The 21,400-nt window shown below is 48.5% G+C and overlaps 1 protein-coding gene across 1 annotated transcript in view; it reads left to right on the top strand.

Annotated features, from left to right (window-relative positions):
* LOC141059755 (scavenger receptor cysteine-rich domain-containing protein DMBT1-like) overlaps positions 1-21,400 on the top strand; it is a gene marked incomplete at its 3' end in the record, with an annotated part of 153,183 nt that overhangs the window by 131,037 nt on the left and 746 nt on the right. The window contains exons 10-11 of the mRNA XM_073555887.1: positions 19,754-19,786; positions 19,907-20,233. Coding sequence (XP_073411988.1) covers positions 19,754-19,786; positions 19,907-20,233 — 360 coding nt within the window. The remainder of the gene's footprint in view (positions 1-19,753; positions 19,787-19,906; positions 20,234-21,400) is intronic.

Raw genomic sequence — 21,400 nt, 5'->3', positions numbered from 1 at the left:
TACCCTAGCCATCCTCTGTGTTCCTCTCCCTCTGTCTCCAGTCAGTCCTGGCCAGCCTTCCTGCCGTCCCCCGTATTGTATTTCCTCTGTGCCCTCCGGTCCTTGGCCGTATCTAAGCCCACCGCTTCCCGAGTCCTCATATGTCCGTGGAGCCGTCCCTCTTGGTTCCGGCTGTCGCGCCTCCGTCCTCTGTGGTCCTGCCCCAAACGATCCCTGTATAGGGGTCGGTCTTCACCTGGCGTGCTCGGCCCAGGGGCTCCAGATCCGCGATCCAGAGGGTCAACTCTCTGACGTAGTTTTTACCTAAAAACGTTACAGTATCATCAGGCCATGGACCCCGCCGGTGCCGCGGCTGCCACTCAGAAAGAACTGCTTTTCTTGAGAGAATCAGACCCGAATTATGTCATTCATGAAGTCCATGGACGCCCGGCTCTCCTCCCTGCAAACCGCTGACCCAGCGCATGCTCCCCTCTTAGCCAGCCTACAGCAGGAGCTCGCGCAGCAGCGCGATGCGCAATCTCACATTTTGGGGTATATGGCGTCCGTGGATGATCGGCTGCTTGCTCTGCAGTCCTCCGCGGCCGCTTCTACCCAAGCCCGGGACGCTGTCTCATCCCCTCCACCCCGCCTTGGAAAGCCGCCCAGGTACTGTGGGGACCCAAAGTTGTGTAGGGGTTTTTTAAACCAGTGCAGACTGCACTTTGAGCTTCTGCCCCAACAATATCCCACGGACCATGCTAAGGTGGCCTTTATAGTGTCCCATCTAGAGGGAGAGGCGTTGGCTTGGGTGAATCCGTTGTGGAAGAGGGATGACCCGGTGGTTACTAATATCCAGAGTTTTTTGGAAACATTTCGTAAGGTGTTTGATGAACCCGGGCGCCTTGCTTCCTCTACGGAGGCCCTTTTGAACCTCCGCCAGGGGCCCCTTACGGTAGGGCAATACGCAATCCGTTTTCGGACCTTGTCCTCGGAGCTGGGGTGGAATAATGAAGCCCTTGTAGGTGCCTTTTGGAGAGGTCTTTCTAGTAAAATCAAGGATGAGCTGGCCGGGCGTGACTCCCCAACTACCCTGGAAGATCTCATCTCTCTAGCTACTCGTATTGATCTGCGTTTTCAAGAATGCGCTAGAGAGTCAGCCAGGGAGAGGAGGCCCTTTAGGTTATACCAAGCCCCCATTCCGCGCGCTGTTGCTCCCTCTAGTAACTCTGCTCCTGAGCCTATGCAGGTGGATCGCGTCAAGCTGTCCGAACAACGGCGCAAGGAGAGGATGACTAATGGACTCTGTTTATATTGTGGAGGGGCCAATCACTTCGTACGCACTTGTCCAGAGAGACCGGGAAACGCATCCACCTAGGCCAGGTAGGAGAGGGCCCCCTAGGTGATCAGACCCCCTCTCTTCCACTTACTCTTTCAGCTCTGCTTATTACAGGTCGGGGGCGTGGCTCCGTGGAGGCGTATGTGGACTCGGGCGCAGCAGGCAACTTCATCCGCCAGGAAGAGGTTGACAAACTCCAGATTCCCGTGGTCGTCTTAAGTAATCCGTGAGCAATCACCTCCGTCGATGGCAAACCTCTGCCTGGACTCATCACCACAGTTACCACCGAAGTTAAGCTACAAATTGGCGCACTTCACTCCGAGAAGATTGCCTTTTATGTCCTGCCTCAATTATCCCACGCCATTCTCTTAGGGTTACCTTGGCTCAGGCGGCATGAGCCAGTTGTCGACTGGCGCTCCGGGGAGATCTTGCGCTGGGGGCACGCCTGCCATGCATGCTGTTTGCGTACCCTTGTTCGTCCCCATTCTCTGCCTAGGCCAACGGATCTCCCAGGCCTTCCTGTTCCATACCACACCTACGCTGATGTTTTCTGCAAGAAGGAAGCGGATTCCCTGCCTCCACATCGGTCCTATGACTGCCCTATCGACCTGATTCCCGGAGCTGTCCCTCCCAGAGGAAGAACGTACCCTCTTTCTCCAGCCGAGACCTCTGCCATGACGGAATACATTCATGAAAACCTGACCAAGGGGTTTATCCGGAAATCCTCTTCTCCTGCGGGCGCGGGTTTTTTCTTCGTCCGGAAGAAGGACGGATCACTGCGGCCTTGTATAGATTACCGGGGCCTAAACAATATCACCGTTAAAAAACGATATCCCCTTCCATTGATTCCGGAGCTCTTTGACCGGCTGAGAGGAGCTCGGATCTTCACGAAGTTAGATCTGCGGGGAGCTTACAATTTGATCCGGATCCGCGCAGGGGATGAGTGGAAAACGGCCTTCAATACCCGTGACGGGCATTATGAATACTTAGTCATGCCATTCGGTCTTTGCAATGCCCCAGCTGTGTTTCAAGAATTTATCAACGAGGTGTTCCGGGATCTGCTCTATTCCTGTGTGGTGGTGTATTTAGACGACATTCTCGTTTTCTCGCCCAATCTGTCCTCCCATCGAAAGAGCGTATGCTTGGTCTTGCATCACCTTCAAGAGAATCGACTCTACGCCAAGATTGAGAAATGCCTTTTTGAGCAGACGTCATTGCCCTTCTTGGGATATATCGTCACTGATTCCGGTCTGAAGATGGATCCCGAAAAACTCAGTGCGGTACTCAAGTGGCCCCGTCCAGTGGGGATAAAGGCCATCCAGCGGTTCCTTGGGTTCGCAAACTATTACCGTCAATTCATGCCTCATTTTTCTACGGTTACTAAACCCATCACGGCCTTGACCCGTAAGGGAACGAAACCCAACAGCTGGTCCCCCGAAGCTGAAAATGCCTTCCTGGCTCTGAAACGTTCTTTTGCATCGGCACCCATCTTGCATCGGCCAGTGACCAGCAGGCCCTTCGTCCTAGAGGTGGATGCCTCCTCCTCTGGAGCGGGGGCGGTCCTGTCCCAGCAGGCTTCATCCGGGCGGCTGGTTCCTTGCGGCTTCTTTTCTAAAACCTTTTCACCTGCAGAGTGCAACTACTCCATTGGAGACCGGGAATTACTTGCCATTAAGATGGCCTTGGCTGAATGGCGATATTTACTCGAGGGGGCTGTACATCCCTTCACCATCCTCACGGACCACAAGAATCTGGCTTACCTGCAGTCTGCCCAAAGACTCAATGCCCGGCAAGCCAGGTGGGCCCTGTATTTCTCCCGCTTTGACTTTCAAATTCACTTTCGACCTGGTAATAGGAACATCAAGGCCGATGCCCTTTCCAGGTCGTTACAGTCACCGGAGAGGGATGAAGACCCATCCTATATTATTGAGCCTACTAAGATGATCACCGTGGCCCCTGTGAATTTTTCTACTCCTCCGCCTGGTAAAACTTTCGTCCCTCAAAGCAGACGTTCAGAGGTGTTGCGCTGGGGGCATTCCTCCAAAGTTGCTGGACACGTTGGGACTAAGAAGACTCTCTTGCTGCTTTCCCGGTATTACTGGTGGCCCACGCTTCACCAGGATGTGATGGACTATGTAGCCTCGTGCACAACCTGTGCCCAGAACAAGGTGGCTAGGGCTTTGCCCCCAGGTCTTCTTCACCCATTACCAGTTCCAAAGGTTCCCTGGCAGCAAATCGCCATGGATTTTGTGACTGATTTACCCAGCTCAGCTGGATGTACCACCATCTTAGTCGTAGCAGATCGTTTTTCCAAGATGGCCCACTTTGTTCCCTTACCGGGACTGCCGTCCGCCCCGAAGTTGGCCGAGATCTTCATCCACCAGATCTTCAGGCTACATGGTCTTCCTCAGCGGATTGTGTTGGATCGGGGGGTCCAGTTCACCTCTCGCTTCTGGAGGACTCTCTGCCGGCTTATGGGTACATCCCTCGACTTCTCCTCTGCATACCATCCTCAGACCAACGGGCAAGTGGAGCGAATTAATCAGGTGTTAACTACCTTCTTACGTCACTTCTCCAACGCCCATCAGGACAATTGAGTCGCGCTCCTACCTTGGGCTGAATTCTCGCACAATAACCATCCCAGCGAATCTACCGCCAAGTCACCATTCCTTGTGGTAACCGGTCAAAATCCAGGTATTCCGCTACCTTTTTCCACGTCTACGGGAGTGCCCGCAGCTGATTCTCTCGCAATGGAATTCTCGCAGATTTGGAGAGAGACCAGGGAAGCGCTCAAGAGTGCCAACAACCGAATCAAGAAACATGCGGACAAAAGACGAAAGGACGTGCCTGCGTACCATCCAGGTGACAAAGTCTGGCTTTCAACTCAACATATCCGTCTGAGAGTCCCCTCTTACAAGTTGAGTCCTCGGTACATTGGGCCGTTTGAAGTGATCGGACGCATTAATGAAGTGGCTTATAAGCTGAGGTTGCCTGCTTCGCTCCGGGTTCCCAACGCTTTCCATGTCTCGCTCTTGAAACCCGTAGTCCTGAATCGGATCCAACCAGTTTCCATCGCCCCTCCTTCACCAGTTGTCTCGGACAACGTCTTTGAGGTCAAGGACATCTTGGCTATGAAAAGAGTCAGGGGAAAGACCCTTTTTCTTATCGATTGGAAGGGTTTTGGCCCCGAGGAAAGGTCCTAGGAGCCTCGAGAAAATATCAATGCTCCCCGGATTCTGAAAAAGTTTTTGGCCAATCTCAGTGGGGGAGGACGTAAGGAGGGGGGTACTGTGACATTGGCGGCTATGCCCGCCGATGCCCCCCCAGCGGCAGCGCACGCCGCAGTGTCCTCTTACCTGCGCGCCCCCGTCCAGGTGCGCGTCCGTCCTGCGTTTTCCCTCACAGCGGCTCCTGGCACCCGCTCCCTGTCGCGCGCACGCCCCCTCCCGCTCGCTCCCTCCAGCAGTGGGCGGCGCTGAGGGGCAGGTCAGGGGGACGTACTTCCGGTGTTAGGATACTTCAGGCGTCCTCGCTGTGAGGAGGACGCCTGATGATTGTGTAGCTTACTGCACCCTCTGGCCGCTACAGTACACCTGTAGTCCTCCCGTTCTCTGCCTTGATCTCCTCTTTCTCCAGCCCCTCCAGGCTCAGCCTCCCTGCCGTCCTCGGTCTTGATTCCCCCTCTCTCCAGCCTGTCCAGGCTCAGTACCCTAGCCGTCCTCTGTGTTCCTCTCCCTCTGTCTCCAGTCAGTCCGGGCCAGCCTTCCTGCCATCCCCCGTATTTTATTTCCTCTGTGCCCTCCGGTCCTTGGCCGTATCTAAGCCCACCGCTTCCCGAGTCCTCATATGTCCATGGAGCCGTCCCTCTTGGTTCCGGCTGTCGCGCCTCCGTCCTCTGTGGTCCTGCCCCAAACGATCCCTGTATAGGGGTCGGTCTTCACCTGGCGTGCTCGGCCCAGGGGCTCCGGATCCGCGATCCAGAGGGTCCACTCTCTGACGTAGTTTTTACCTAAAAACGTTACATATATATGAGTTCCTGGACAGTATTTGGGCCCCTGTGCAGTATATATGAGCTTCTGGACAGTATTAGGGCCCCTGTGCAGTATATATGAGCTCCTGGACAGTATTTGGGCCCCTGTGCACTATATATGGGCTCCTGGACAGTATTTGGGCCCCTGTGCAGTATATATGGGCTCCTGGACAGTATTTGGGCCCCTGTGCAGTATATATGGGCTCCTGGACAGTACTTGGGCCCCTGTGCAGCATATTCGGGCTCCTGGACAGTAATTGGGCCCCTGTGCAGTATATATGGGCTCCTGGACAGTATTTGGGCCCCAGTGCAGTATATATGAGTTCCTGGACAGTATTTGGGCCCCTGTGCAGTATATATGAGCTCCTGGACAGTACTTGGGCCCCTGTACAGCATATTCGGGCTCCTGGACAGTATTTGGGCCCCTGTGCAATATATATGGGCTCCTGGACAGTACTTGGGCCCCTGTGCAGCATATATGGGCTCCTGGACAGTATTTGGGCCCCTGTGAAGTATATATGAGTTCCTGGACAGTATTTGGGCCCTTGTGCAGTATATATGAGCTCCAGGACAGTATTTGGGCCCCTGTGCAGTATATATGAGCTCCTGGACAGTACTTGGGCCCCTGTGCAGCATACATGGGCTCCTGGACAGTATTTGGGCCCCTGTGCAGTATATATGAGCTCCAGGACAGTATTTGGTCCCCTGTGCAGTATATATGAACTCCAGGACAGTACTTGAGCCCCTGTGCAGTATACATGGGCTCCTGGACAGTATTTGGGCCCCTGTGCAGTATATATGAGCTCCAGGACAGTATTTGTGCCCCTGTGCAGTATATATGAGTTCCTGGACAGTATTTGGGCCCTTGTGCAGTATATATGGGCTCCTGGACAGTATTTGGGCCCCTGTGCAGTATATATGAGTTCCTGGACAGTATTTGGGCTCTTGTGCAGTATATATGAGTTCCTGGACAGTATTTGGGCTCTTGTGCAGTATATACTGTATTGGCTCCTGGACAGTACTTGGGCCCCTGAGCAGTATATATGAGCTCCTTCCATTTTGACTTTTACAAGGAATATATCAAATTGGATGTAAGTGTTTTACTTTTTCTTTTACTCAAATGAGAAAAAAATCAAAGACTAGCTGCAAAATTAATTGTTTGACCTATAACATGCATGCCTGGAGTTCAGAGCACCTGTTGATTTTTTTTTATTTTTTATTTTTTTTTGGGGGGGCCCATTCAGACTTTTGCTATGGGGCCCCATGATTTCTATGTATACCCCTGATCACACCCATGGGAAAATGTTTGCCCATACACTTACTGTGTGGGTATTACAAGCATATGAGACCTGCTCCTTTGTAATGGGAACAGATGTTTAGGAGACCCTCCTCCACGTCTCTTCATCCACCACCACTAGATTACCAGGGTGACCGTGGTCCGTGATGCAACTACAGCATTATTGTTGTAAAGGGTGTTTATGACGCCTGTAAACAAAATTATTAGACATTATCTTGCTGTATACCCCCCAGGGGGAAATGTTTGTCAGCCCATACACTTAGGGTACCGTTACACTTAGCGATGCACCAGTGATCCCGACAACGATATGGATCGCAGGTGCATCGCTAAGTGGTCGCTAGTGAGCTGCCACACAGGCAGATCTCACCAGCGACACAGCAGGGGTCGGGGGTCGCCACTTACCTGTCAGACACGGCAATCCTGACGTCCTCCCGCCCGCGTCAACGCGTCGCTCATCAACTCCACAGGAAGCCCAGCAGGAAGCGCCCGACGAGAAATGGTCCAGGACATTCTCGCGCAACCAGCGAATAGCAGCGGGGGAGCCGGTCGGAGGTAAGTATTAGACATAGCGATATCGCTAGCAGTATCGCTGCTACGCCACAAAATCGGTGATGTTACAGCGATATTGCTAGCTATATCGCTATGTGTAAAGGGGGCTTTACTGCATGGGCATTACAAGTATAGGAGACCCACTCCTTTGTAATAGGGACAGATTTTTAGGAGGCCCTCCTCCATATCATTTCAAAGGGGTATTGGGGTGCGTCCAAATTTGGATCAGGCCTTGCATTCAATGCATAGGCAAACAGTAAGGGAGTACCAAATGAATAATGTGAACTTTGGTTTCATGTGGCCATCCAGGATGTCGGTTCAAAGGGTTATTGGGGAAGGTCCAAATTTGGAGCAGGCCTTGCATTCAATTCATGGGCAAACATTATGGGAGTACCAAATCAATAATGTGAACTCTGGTTTCATATGGCCATCCAGGACATCGGTTCAAAGGGTTATTGGAGTGCCTGTAAACTTGGGGCAGGGCAGGCCTGGCATTTAATGCATAGGCAAACATTAAGGGAGTACCAAATACCAAATGAATAATGGTAACTTTGGTTTCTTGTGGCCATCCAGGACGTCGGTTCAAAGGGTTATTGTGGAAGGTCCAAATTTGGAGCAGGCCTTGCATTCACTTCATGGGCAAACATTATGGGAGTACCAAATGAATATTGGGAACTCTGGTTTCATGGGGCCATCCAGGACGTCGGTTCAAAGGGTTACTGGGGTGCATGTAATTTTGGGGCAGGGCAAGCCTTGCATTCAATGCATAGGCAAACAGTATGGGAGTGCCAAATGAATAATGGGAACTTTGCTTTCATGTAGCCATCCAGGATGACGGTTCAAAGGGTTATTGGGGTGTGTCCAAATTTGGAGCAGGGCTTGCATTCACTTCATGGGCAAACATTATAGGAGTGCCAAATGAATAATGGGAACTTTGGTTTCATGTGGCCATCCAAGACGTTGTTTCAAAGGGTTATAGGGGTGCGTGTAACTTTGGTTCAGGGCAGGCCTTGCATTCAATGCATAAGCAAACATTAAAGGAGTACCAAATGAATAATGGGAACTTTGGTTTCATGTGGCCATCCAGGACGTCGGTTCAAAGGGTTATTGGGGTGCGTCCAAATTTTGGTCAGCCCTGCCACTTGCTGCATACGCAATAACAGTATAAGAGACACTATTTAATAATGTGTACAGCAAAGTATAGTCAGTTGATGGCTCTCTAAGAATAGTGAGGGCCGACTGCTAGTCCTTTAGAATATTAAAGGCCGCCTGATGGCCGCATAAAAATAGGCTTTGTGATTTTCAGAGTCGGTCCTTCCAAAATTTAACAGGATGTGTCAGATGATGTGTCACACACCACCAGGCCAGCTAAGGTTGTAAAATGAAATTTCCTAGTGAATTCTTTTGTCTTGGTTGAAAGCAATGCTAAAGTTGAAAAATGCATCAAAAACATTATGTGTGAACATAGCCCAGGTAGTGCAAGAACATTTTTGTTTTGGGTCATTTATTTTACCTTATATACAAATTATTACCCTGGAAAGAATGTTCCTTAACATATTTCCCAGGAAAATCCAATTTGGTTTTCATTTCTGTATGTTTTATTGTGCGCGTGTATTCACAGCTTTGACCTGGGAGTCAGAAATGCTTCCAGGGGTCTTCCCCATGATGTTCCCATATCATTTGAGCCCTGTTCCCAGCGATTTCTGATGTTTTTAGACCCTAAAAAGTGGAAAAAATGCTTGGGTTTCACATAGATTTACAATGGGAACGTTGCTCTGGTCGAGCACCCGAGCAAAGTACGCTCGACCAGAGCAACGAGCAGCCGAGCATTTTAGTGCTCGCCCATCACTAATTAGGAAATATGGCCTCCTGCCTGCACCATAATAATAGCTCAAATGATTTAGAATAGGAAATGTGGCCTCCTGTGTACACTGCAATAATAGAACAGTAGATTTAGTGTGTCTGGACCAAACTATTTTCAGAAAGGATTCAGATTAAAAAATGTAGGCTGGTGTCTGGACCACACTATTAGCTGACAGGATTTAAACTCTGAAGTTTGGCGACTGTATGTTAGGGTTTACGGATCGCACTAAATATAAAATATAGGATAGTGCGATCGCAACCCGGGGTCCACCGTGCAGAGATGGCAAACTGCTGCTTGGTAATGGCAGAGACTATACGGCAAGGTAATAAATAAACACACTTATGTTAAAGCCACCTGGTGTGTACAGTGGCAAATTCTGTTGCTTCACAGAACCGCCTTGCCGCAGAGAGTAACTAGCGAAGCCTGTTAAAACTCACAGGCCTCCGTCAGAGGAGCGCTAGAATACGGTCACAGGACTCTACCCCAGAGGCACAGGGCTAGAGTCCCTCTAGACCACTAGTGCTCGGCACTGCAGCTGCGGTGCTGGAGAGAGCATTAGAACTTTAAGCACGCTAGGTGCGCACTGCATCGCTCTGGCGGATGCCACTAACCTCCCTGATTAGGGCAAGGAAAATGCACAACTTGCGCACGGCGCCGCTACTGGCAGTTTCAGCTACTTGAGGCGGTACAGTGATGCCTTATAGCTTGGTGCCCACTGGCGCTAGCATGGATGAGGAGCAAGGAGTACTGCGGCGCTAGGCAGTGTCACAACTCGGTGCTGACTGTAAACTCGAACCTTAGCCACCTGCGTATCAAAAGGAAGGGGATTCATAATAAGTCAGTCAGCGTTTCACAAGTATCTATCAACATACATACCTCTACCAAATACATAGTAACATAGTAACATAGTTAGTAAGGCCAAAAAAAGACATTAATCCATCCAGTTCAGCCTATAAAATTCTGTCAGAATAAATCCCCAGATCTACGTCCTTCTAAAGAACTTAACAATAACTGTAAGATACAATATTGTTACGCTCCAGGAAGACATCCAGGCCTCTCTTGAACCCTTGAGCCTCCTTCCTGCACCACAGTATAAATCCAAATTATTGTGACTAGGAAATGTGGCCCCCTACCTGCACCAACCTATTAGCACAACCATTTTAGATGATGGAAGGTTAATTTTACACAGCAAGCTATATAGCTGAAGTAGCTGACAATAAGCTGCATTTCTAACTATCTGACAACTTGCAACAGCCATAGTAGCAGCCTCTCTCTACTGTTACACTGACAAAATCACGACACCCAAACAACATATTCGCTTTTTATATGGAGAAGGACATGTGATTTTGGCAGCCAATTGCAGAAGCACTTGTGTCTGGACATTGTGGATGGTATATGTGCTGTGATTGGCTGCCAGAAACTACACACATTAAGTTAATATAAAGAAGAAAAAAAAGAAAAAAGAAAAACAGTCCGTCGCTCCTCTTACCTCTCCCTATTAAATCCCCTCATTAAAGACCCCACACTCAAAATTCAGCACCACAATCCAAGACAAAGTCCTAACAAAGCATTAGTGGAATCACGGTTAGAGTTGAGCGAAACGGGTCAAAAAATTTCAAAAGTCGCCGACTTTTGGCAAAGTCGGGTTTCATGAAACAAAACCCGACCCTAGGATGAGGTCGGCCAGGAGGTCGGCGACTTGCGCGCCAAAGTCGCGTTTCAAAAGTTTGTTTTGCGCTCTTTTTCAGCCAATCAGGATCCACGGACACTGTGGGCAACGTGATGACATAGGCAGGGGTCAACACCATCTTTCAGAAGGGCATGCAAGTGATTGGCTTGCTTTGGTGGGCGTCACAGGGGTTATAAAAGGGCGTTCACGCTGACCGCCATCTTACTTCTGCCGATCTTAGCATAGGGAGAGGTTGATGCTGCTGATTCTGTAGGGAGAGCGTTAGGCAGGAAAGAAGAAAAAAAAACTGCTTCTGCTGCTAGCGATTTTGCCTGTACAACATACCAGTCACTGTGTGTGCAGTGCAAGGGGAGGCTATATTGTGGTGGATCAGCGGTGTTGGTTGTTAGGCTGCCTTCTAAGGCTTCCTGACAGCTGCATTGCTGTTTACCCACTGCTCTGCAAACTGCTTTTTTAAAAGCAATCCCAATTTTTTTTTTTTGTCCTGCTGAGGTACTGAGCGTGCATTTTTTCACACCATACAGCGGTGTACGCTCCTCACACAGTACCGTGTAACGGCTGTTATCACAGCCACAGTGAAGCTATCTGTGTGTCACTCTGTGAGAATAAGTCGAGGACATGTTCTGTTCTTACAGACCTGCACCTACTAGTTTTGTCTAGCTTTCAAACAGTTAAATATATTTGCTGTTTGATCACATTCAAAACTATAGAGAGACAGCGTGTGTCAGTCCGTATACTTAAAAAACACGGAGCTTGACAATTTTACGTACACCGGACAGCCGTGTACGTGCACGCTCCTCTCAGTACCGTGTAACGGCTGTTATCACAGCCACAGTGAAGCTATCTGTGTGTCACTCTGTGAGAATAAATCGAGGACATGTTCCGTTCTTACAGACCTGCACCTACTAGTTTTGTCTAGCTTTCAAACAGTTAAATATATTTGCTGTTTGATCACATTCAAAACTATAGAGAGACAGCGTGTGTCAGTCCGTATACTTAAAAAACACGGAGCTTGACAATTTTACGTACACCGGACAGCCGTGTACGTGCACGCTCCTCTCAGTACCGTGTAACGGCTGTTATCACGGCCACAGTGAAGCTATCTGTGTGTCACTGTGGAAGGATAAGTGGAGGACTTGTTCTGTTCTTACAGACCTACACTCTAGGGAGATTCCTATTCTGCCCAATTCTACATACACCTTGTAGTTTGTGATACACTAGCCAATTTCTGCCTGTGACACAGCGCTCTGATATTCAGTGGGCCTCACACAATCCAAAAGTGTCCAGTGTCCACTAGTGTGTGCAGAAATTCAAAATCTCCCTTATCCTGTAGTCACTTTTTTCACACCTGTGTCATCGAGCCTGTGACATAGCGCTGTGATATTCAGTGGGCCTCACACAATCCATAAGTGTCCAGTGTCCACAAGTGTGTGCAGAAATTCGAAATCTCTGTGATCCTGTAGTCACTTTTTTCACACCTGTGCCATCAAGCCTGTGACATAGCGCTCTGATATTCAGTGGGCCTCACACAATCCAAAAGTGTCCAGTGTCCACTAATGTGCGCAGAAATTCAAAATCTCCCTTATCCTGTAGTCACTTTTTTCACACCTGTGCCATCGAGCCTGTGACATAGCGCTCTGATATTCAGTGGGCCTCACACAATCCATAAGTGTCCAGTGTCCACAAGTGTGTGCAGAAATTCAAAATCTCTGTGATCCTGTAGTCATTTTTTTCACACCTGTGCCATCGAGCCTGTGACATAGCGCTCTGATATTCAGTGGGCCTCACACAATCCAAAAGTGTCCAGTGTCCACTAGTGTGTGCAGAAATTCAAAATCTCCCTTATCCTGTAGTTACTTTTTCCACACCTGTGCCATCGAGCCTGTGACATAGCGCTCTGATATTCAGTGGGCCTCATACAATCCATAAGTGTCCAGTGTCCACAAGTGTGTGCAGAAATTCAAAATCTCTGTGATCCTGTAGTCACTTTTTTCACACCTGTGCCATCGAGCCTGTGACATAGCGCTGTGATATTCAGTGGGCCTCACACAATCCAAAAGTGTCCAGTGTCCACTAGTGTGTGCAGAAATTCAAAATCTCCCTTATCCTGTAGTCACTTTTTTCACACCTGTGCCATCAAGCCTGTGACATAGCGCTCTGATATTCAGTGGGCCTCACACAATCCATAAGTGTCCAGTGTCCACAAGTGTGTGCAGAAATTCAAAATCTCCCCTGTCCTATAGACACCTTGTACCTTGTTTTACATTACTATATAGTTTGTTGGATTTTGTCTACATTTCTACAAAAAATGAGGAAGGCTGGTGGAAGAGGCCGTGAAATTGGACGGGGGTTGGCAGCTGGTAATGATGGTGTTGGTGGTGGATCTGATGGTAGTGGCAAGAGCAAAATAGGACCGAATGCAGGAGGTGTTGAGCCTGCGTCATCGTCTGCTCCATAAGGCTTCGAAGGCTTAGTTTTCTAGGAGTTGGCAAACTGCTTTTAAAGCCAGAGCATCAGGAAAAAGTTTTGTCTTACATTGCTGACTCAGCCTCCAGCTCTATCGCCTCCTCTTCTGAAGTTGTAAAAAGTAAAAGCACTGAGTCGTCATTGGAGGCTCAGGTTCATGAACCACACCTTTCCTTGTGTTCTTCACCCCAACCAAGATTGAAGGATGACGCAGGCCATACTACTGATTACTCCATGGAGGTGTTTTCACATACCATGCCTGGATTATCAAGTGAAATGGTGAATTACCCAGGCCAAGATGAATCTGACATGGAGTGCACTGATGCACAGCCGCTGATAGATGATTCTGCTGGTACATTCACTCAGAGCACTACATTGTCCTCGCAGTGTACAGAGCCAGATTCTGACCCTGATGAGACTCAGGTGCCCCTTCCCGCACACTATACCACCATACACGGTGACACAGAGGAAAGTGCACATGACATTGAAGAGGAGGTGATGGATGACCCAGTTGTTGACCCAGATTGGCATCCATTGGGGGAAGAGGGTGCTGCTTCCAATAGCTCAGATGAGGAGCATCCACAGCAGACATCGACATCGCAACAGCTGTTATCTGGCAGGCCCGGAGCACTCCAAAGACAGGTTCCAAAAATCAAAAGAGTTGCTGGACAGCTTGTTCAGAGGGTCAAAACATCACAGCGTGCTAGGCCGCAAAATGTCTGCCAAAGTAGGAAGAGTGCAGTGTGGCACTTTTTTGAACAAAATCCTCATGATCAGGCCAAGGTTATCTGTAAGAAGTGCGCAAAGACCTTTAGCCGATGGAAAAATCTGAAAAATGTGAATACCAGTTGCATGCTTAGACATTTAACCACCATGCACTTGCAAGCGTGGACACAACACCAAACCTCAAGTGCCACATGTGCAACTGATCACAAAGAAGGTAGTCAGCAACGCTACATTGTTTCCCCCACTGTAAGCCCACCAGTTAGCACAGCAGCAAATGTTGAGGTGTCGTTGCAAGGCCACAGCAGTCAGGGAATCCCACTGTTATATCAACGAAATACTGAATCTAGGCCATCAGAAAGAACACCAACTCCATCACCATCATCAACCCTCTCTCAGTCCGCCCTGTCCACTGCTACTTCCACCATATGCAGCTCTCAAGTCCAGCTCACCCTCCCAGACACTATGAGTAGGTCAAGAAAGTACTCAGTCTCTCATCCGCGTACACAGGGTTTGAACGCCCACATTGCCAAACTAATATCGTTTGAGATGATGCCCTTTCGGTTGGTGGAAACGCAGCTTTCCGCGAACTCATGGCCTATGCAGTACCACGCTATGACCTACCCAGTCGCCACTTCTTCTCTCACAAAGCCATCCCAGCCCTCCACCATCATGTAAAAGACCGCATTGTCCATGCACTCAAGCAGTCAGTGAGTGGAAAGGTGCACCTCACAACTGATGCATGGTCCAGTCAGCATGGCCAGGGCCATTACATGTCCATCACTGCGCACTGGGATAATGTGGTGGATGCAGGGTCCACAGGGGACAGCGGTGGTGGGACAGTGCTGCCTAGCCAACGGTATAGGAAACAGTTGGCTGTAGGCGTTCGATACTCCTCCTCCTCCTCCAGAAGCGAAAGCTCGTCCACAGAACGCAGTCGTACGAGCACTCCATCTGCAGCTGCCACTGTTGCACACGAGGTGTCCCCCTATCGAGCAGCTAGTGGAAAGCGTCAGCAGGCTGTGTTGCAGATGATGTGTTTGGGCGACAGACACACCGCCGAGGTGCTGGCCGAGTACTTGAAGCGACAAACTGAGTCATGGCTGGGCAGTGTGCATCATGAGGCAGGCAAGGTAGTTAGTGATAACGGCCGTAATTTTGTGGCAGCCATAGCCCTTTCAAAACTCAGCCACATACCTTGCTTGGCTCACACCTTGAACCTGGTGGTGCAGTGCTTCCTCAAAAATTATCCGGAGTTAACAGCCCTGCTCCAGAAGGTGCGAAGACTGTGCGCGCACATCCGCGGGTCGCCTGTGCACTCCGTTCATATGCAGAAGCTGCAGCGATTGCTCCACCTTCCCAACCACCGCCTCATTATCGACATTGCAACAAGGTGGAACTCCACCCTGCACATGGTGGAGCGGCTGTGCGAGCAGAGGCAGGCCATAATGCATTTGTGGGAGGATACACGGCCAGGCACTTTGAGAGCAGACATGGAGTTGACAGGTGTTTAGTGGTCGAAGCTGAAAGACCTCAGTAAAGTCCTTCAGTGTTTTGAGGAATGCACACGGCTGGTAAGCGCAGACGACGCCATCCTAAGCATGACCATCCCACTTATGCGTCTGCTCATGCAAACTTTGACGCACCTTAAGGAGCAGGCGTCTGCAGCCAATGTTGACGAGGAGGGAATCCTTAATGACATTCAGCCATTGTCTGCTCAGGGACCTCTCCTGGACGAGTTGGAGGAAGAAGAGGAGGAGGAGGTTGATGATGGGGATGATTACTTAGGGGAGGAGGATGCATCTCGTGGGGCAAGTGAAAATGTTGGCGTGGCAAGGTCAGGTACAGGGTTTGTGCGTGACTGGAGGGATGTGGATTTGCCAGAAAGTGCTCCTCCAACCAGCACTTGCAGTGCATCATTGACACCGGGAACATTGGCCCATATGTCAGATTATGCCTTGCAGATCCTAAAAAGGGACCCCCGCATTGCCAAAATGATGAACGATGATGACTACTGGTTGGCCAGCATCCTGGATCCACGCTATAAAGGCAAATTACAAAACATCATGCCACAGGAGAACCTTGACCTAATATTGGCTAATAAACAAGCAACTCTGGTAAATCGGTTGCTTGAGGCATTCCCAGCACACAGCAGCGGTGATGGTTCTCACACGAGCCGTACGGGCCGGGGGCAGCTTGGCAGAGGTGTTCATGGTGCACACAGCAGAAGTGGCGTTGGAGACAGGGGTTTCATGACAATGTTGTGGACTGATTTTTCAAGTACCGCTCACACAACTGGTAATACTGCATCGATGGAAAGTGACAGGAGACAGCAGTTGTCAACTATGGTTACAAACTACTTTTCCTCCCATATCGATGTTCTCCCACACAGGTCATTCCCCTTTGACTATTGGGCCGCTAAACTGGACACCTGGCCTGAATTGGCACAATATGCCTTACAGGAGCTCGCTTGCCCAGCTGCAAGTGTGCTTTCGGAAAGAGTCTTCAGTGCAGCTGGATCAATCCTGACAGAAAAAAGGACCCGTCTGTCAACCCAAAATGTGGATGATCTAAACTTCATTAAAATGAACCATGCATGGGTTTCCAAGGATTTTGTCCCACCTTCCCCTGATGACACATAGGGTGACAGAAAAATGGCTTGCTTTGGTCCACCTCTTCCTGGGACTTGACCTATTTCGCCTTTTGCATCAGCTGAATGTCCAACATCAACATATGCCACTTTCTAAAACTCCCTAACTGTGCTGGCTCCCCCCCCCCATGGCCGGGGTCACCACCTAGCGCACGACACCGTGCGAGTGCCGTTGCCCTGGACAGGTGGGTAGGCCGACTCTTGAGCGCGGGCACTGGCACAGGGTCCCTCATAGTGCAATCAAGTGTCTCTGACACACCGCCGTACTATGAGGGGCCCAGTGCCAGTACCGACGCCCACGAGTGGGCCCCCCTTGCTTGGGTAGGGCCCCAGCATTTGCAATCTTTACCTCTCCCTGCTCCTCCGCTGTGTAGTCTGGGCCGTCAAATCCATACTGTGCCTGACACCATCTGAGCCTGCCTCCTGATGTATAGACATATATTTTGAATGTGTACGCTATCCATACATGTTATCCGGGGATACGGTACCCTTTCTCACCTTTGTGCAATCACGTGCAATCCATACTGGGCCTAACACGTCTGAGCCTGCCTCCTGATGTATAGACATATATTTTGAATGTGTACGCTATCCATACATGTTATCCGGGGATACGGTACCCTTTCTCACCTTTGTGCAATCCATACTTGGCCTAACACCGTCTGAGCCTGCCTCCTGATGTATAGACATATATTTTGAATGTGTACGCTATCCATACATGTTATCCGGGGATACGGTACCCTTTCTCACCTTTGTGCAATCACGTGCAAGCCATACTGGGCCTAACACCGTCTGAGCCTGCCTCCTGATGTATAGACATATATTTTGAATGTGTACGCTATCCATACATGTTAACCGGGGATACGGTACCCTTTCTCACCTTTGTGCAATCACGTGCAAGCCATACTGGGCCTAACACCGTCTGAGCCTGCCTCCTGATGTATAGACATATATTTTGAATGTGTACGCTATCCATACATGTTATCCGGGGATACGGTACCCTTTCTCACCTTTGTGCAATCACGTGCAAGCCATACTGGGCCTAACACCGTCTGAGCCTGCCTCCTGATGTTTAGACATATATTTTGAATGTGTACGCTATCCATACATGTTATCCGGGGATACGGTACCCTTTCTCACCTTTGTGCAATCACGTGTAATCCATACTGGGCTTGAGAATGGCTGGCGAGCTGTTAAGCAAGCTACAGCACCTGTGGTTTGCACACGTAAGTTTTTCATTTTTTCAGGAATGACGGTTAGGCCTAATTCCGGAACTGCGGTTGACCTGCACTTACTGGGAAATCATCGTTCGCGGGTAATAATTGTAATCAGTGATCCCCATCACTAACGTTGTTCAGCGGGTTATCTGCACCTGTAAGCGACAAACGCTGGCCTTTTCAGTGTAGCGCACATGCAGCCACGGACATGTAAGGGCATGACACGCCAGTTATTGGCCAATCTCATGTGCCAGAGCCTCACGTGTCCCTCTAGTAAGCCGGACTCAGACTGCGGGGCATGACGGAGTCTCGTTCGTTAACGGAATTAAGCTCGCAATGTGTGCATCTTTTCTGTAGCTGGCATGGTTGAGGTTTCCCAGGTGGAGTCGAATTTAACCGTAGGCTCCACTCCTGGTGGTGCCCTTCTGGACATTCCTTTAAGGTTCAGCTTTGCAACCATGCTGCCCACGTAAAACAAACACTTTGCCTTCATGAACGCTGTTTGGAGGGTCATGACTCGTGGGAATAACGCCGCCCAATCAGTTAACCTGCTAGAGAGATCCTTCGTTGCTCCCAAGCATGACATCACACTCCCTAGGAGGAAGGTAATGCCACTGTGGCGACCGTACTCCTGGGGGCGACACAAGTGCACTGATGCCCAGCCACTGCTCGATGAATCTGCTGGTACATTGACCCAGACCACTACATTCCCCTCGCACGCTACATGGCCTGAATCTGACCCTGATGAAACTCAGGTTACCCTTCCCATATACAGTTCCATCTTACACGGTGACAAAGAGGAAGCTGCAGATGAAAGTGCAGGTTCAGCCCACCTGCCATCAAACACACCACCGTACTATCAGGGGCCCTGTGCCAGTGCCGTCGCCAACGAGTGGGCCCCCCTGCTTGCTCAGGATCACAGCACTTGCAAGGTTGAAATACTGTGCAGTGAGACGGAAGATGGGGACGAGGAGGAGTCCAGACTAGTACAGGGATTCCCTAGCGAGGAGACTTATTTGATTGTTTTCAATGTTGGGACAGCAATTTTTGGGGAGCACTATACTCTGGAGAATGATAGATGGGGCCCACCATACACTGGAACATTCCAAAGGTGGACATCAGACACTGGAGCAGCATTTACAGGGCCCATTATACACTAGAGCATTAGAAATGGGGCCCATTATGTTTGGAGCATTATTTGGGCCCATAAGACAGTGGAGCTTCATCCATGGGGACCAACATATACTGTAGCATTATGTGGAGCTCATCATATACTGTTTCAAACATTACATGGGACCAATGATTCTGTATGGAGAAATAGATGGGCCTCGTCATGAGATGTAAAAAGTGAGGTATTTTTCATTGTACTATACCACTATTTCTCTGCCGTATCGGAGCATGATGAGTTGTGGTATGTGTTAAAGGGGCGCTCTTTCGCCCAGGGCACATGAAAACCTGGAGCCAGCCCTACCCCCCCACAACTTTAGCCAAAAAAAACCCATTTTTCAGTGCGTAACTTGTATTATGAAGTTAATTAAGGTTGACAAGCTTAAGTAAGAAGAATTGATGCTTTTGGCATTCAAATGGGCACTGTAGGTGTGTTTCCTGTCCTCCTCTCACTGCTGACTTTTATTCCCCATTGACTTACATTGGGTTTCGTGTTTCGGCACGACCCCGACTTTTCCATATAATCGGCCGATCTTGCTCGACCCGACTTTTGGAAAAGTCGGGTTTCACAAAACGAAACTCGACCCTAAAAAACCAAAAGTCACTCAACTCTAATCACGGTCATTTACTGAACTGTTTCCACAATTTTGCAGGTTTTAGGGGAAAATGCTTATAAATCTAAACACAAATCCAAATGAGCTGCGTTCCTGCCAAATTTGAGATTGCTGAACGTTTTCCAAAAAAGTCCGCTCATTACTATTTATAATTTTTTTTTTATCTGCATTTAGGTGTTAAACACTATAAAGGGATGAAAAAGCTGGGTATTTAATAACAATAACACAAATGCTGGTGGTTGTGAGTACATAGGGGACCTGTCTGGTTACCATTAAGATAATTTACAATAAAATGTTTTTAGAAATAACCATTCTCCTTTTTTTTAGGTTCTTTAGGTTCAGACTTGTCTTTAAGACTGGTAAATGGCAATGGTCAATGTAACGGTCGTGTAGAAATCCTCTATAATGGAGCATGGGGAACTGTGTGTGATGATTATTTTGATCTGAATGCTGCACAAGTTGTATGCCGGCAGTTAAATTGTGGCCAAGCTCTTGCATTTAATGGCAGTGCTGCATTTGGCCAAGGACAAGGATTAATTGTATTGGATGATGTGCAATGCACCGGCAATGAACAACGCGTATGGGACTGTCTGCACCAACCATTTACAGTACATAACTGTGGACATAATGAAGATGTTGGAGTTGTCTGCTCAGGTATATTTTCAAAATGATGAAATCTTATTCATTGATCTCACATCATGTTGTTTGCATAGATGTTAAAGTAATCCACATTTTCATATTCTCTACAACTAAGGGTAACTCAAACAATAAATATTTTATGTTATAAGAAAATCTTAATGGACTGGAGGTAATTTGGTTCCTTCCCCATTAAGTCCAAAATGTTAAGGCGTGTTATGTGGTAGTAGGATGCCTTTGTGAGGTGTATTGACATAACAACAATGAGATGCTGATGTGTTTCTGTTACAGAGTTTTATTCCACATAACAATTATTAATGTTATGTTTGACTATTAATAACCAATATTCTGCTAATATTAGATTAGGACATGTGTCCTCCTGCCTGCATTAGAATTTTAGCACAATTTAGATTAGGATATGTGGCCTCCTGACTGGACAAGAATATTGGCACACATGATTTAGATTAGGAAATGTGGCCTCTTGCCTGTACCACAATAGTAGCACAAACAATTTAGATTAGGAAATGTGGTCTCCTGCCTCCTCCAATAATTAGCACTGCAATAATAAAGCAGAGAATTTAGTGTGTATGGACCAAACTATTGTCAGAAAGGATTGAGGTTAAAAAGTGCAGGCTGGTGTCTGGACCACACTATTAGCTGAAAGGATTTACAATCTGAAATATGACGAACTGCCTGTAACACCATATTAGCACAAATAATTTAGATAAAGAAATGTTTGCATCTTTTTGAACCACAAAATTTTATCCCAAACATGTTTTATATTCATTAGGAATTATGGCATCCTGCCTGCACCACAATGTCAGTCCAAACGATGTTCATTAGGAAATGTAGCCTCCTTCCTGCACCACAATATTAGTCCAAATAATTATGATTAGGAAATGTGGCCTCCTAACTATTAGCACAATCATTTTAGATGATGGAAGGTTGATTTTACACAGGATCCTATATAACTGAGGTAGCTGACAATAAACTGCATTTCTAACTATCTGACAACTTGGACAGCCATAGTAGCAGCCTCTCTCTACTGTTACACTGAAAAAATCACGACACCCACACAACATCTTCACTTTATATATGGAGAGGGACATGTGATTTTGGCAGCCAATTGCAGAAGACCTTGTGTCTTGACATTGTGAATGGTATTTGTGCTGTAATTGGAAGCCA

Source organism: Dendrobates tinctorius, unplaced genomic scaffold, assembly GCF_039654945.1.
Source record: "Dendrobates tinctorius isolate UK_male_01 unplaced genomic scaffold, ASM3965494v1 ptg000230l, whole genome shotgun sequence".
Lineage (NCBI taxonomy): Eukaryota > Metazoa > Chordata > Amphibia > Anura > Dendrobatidae > Dendrobates > Dendrobates tinctorius.
Note: the sequence above shows the minus strand (reverse complement) of the source record. Positions and strands in the feature narration are given on the sequence as shown.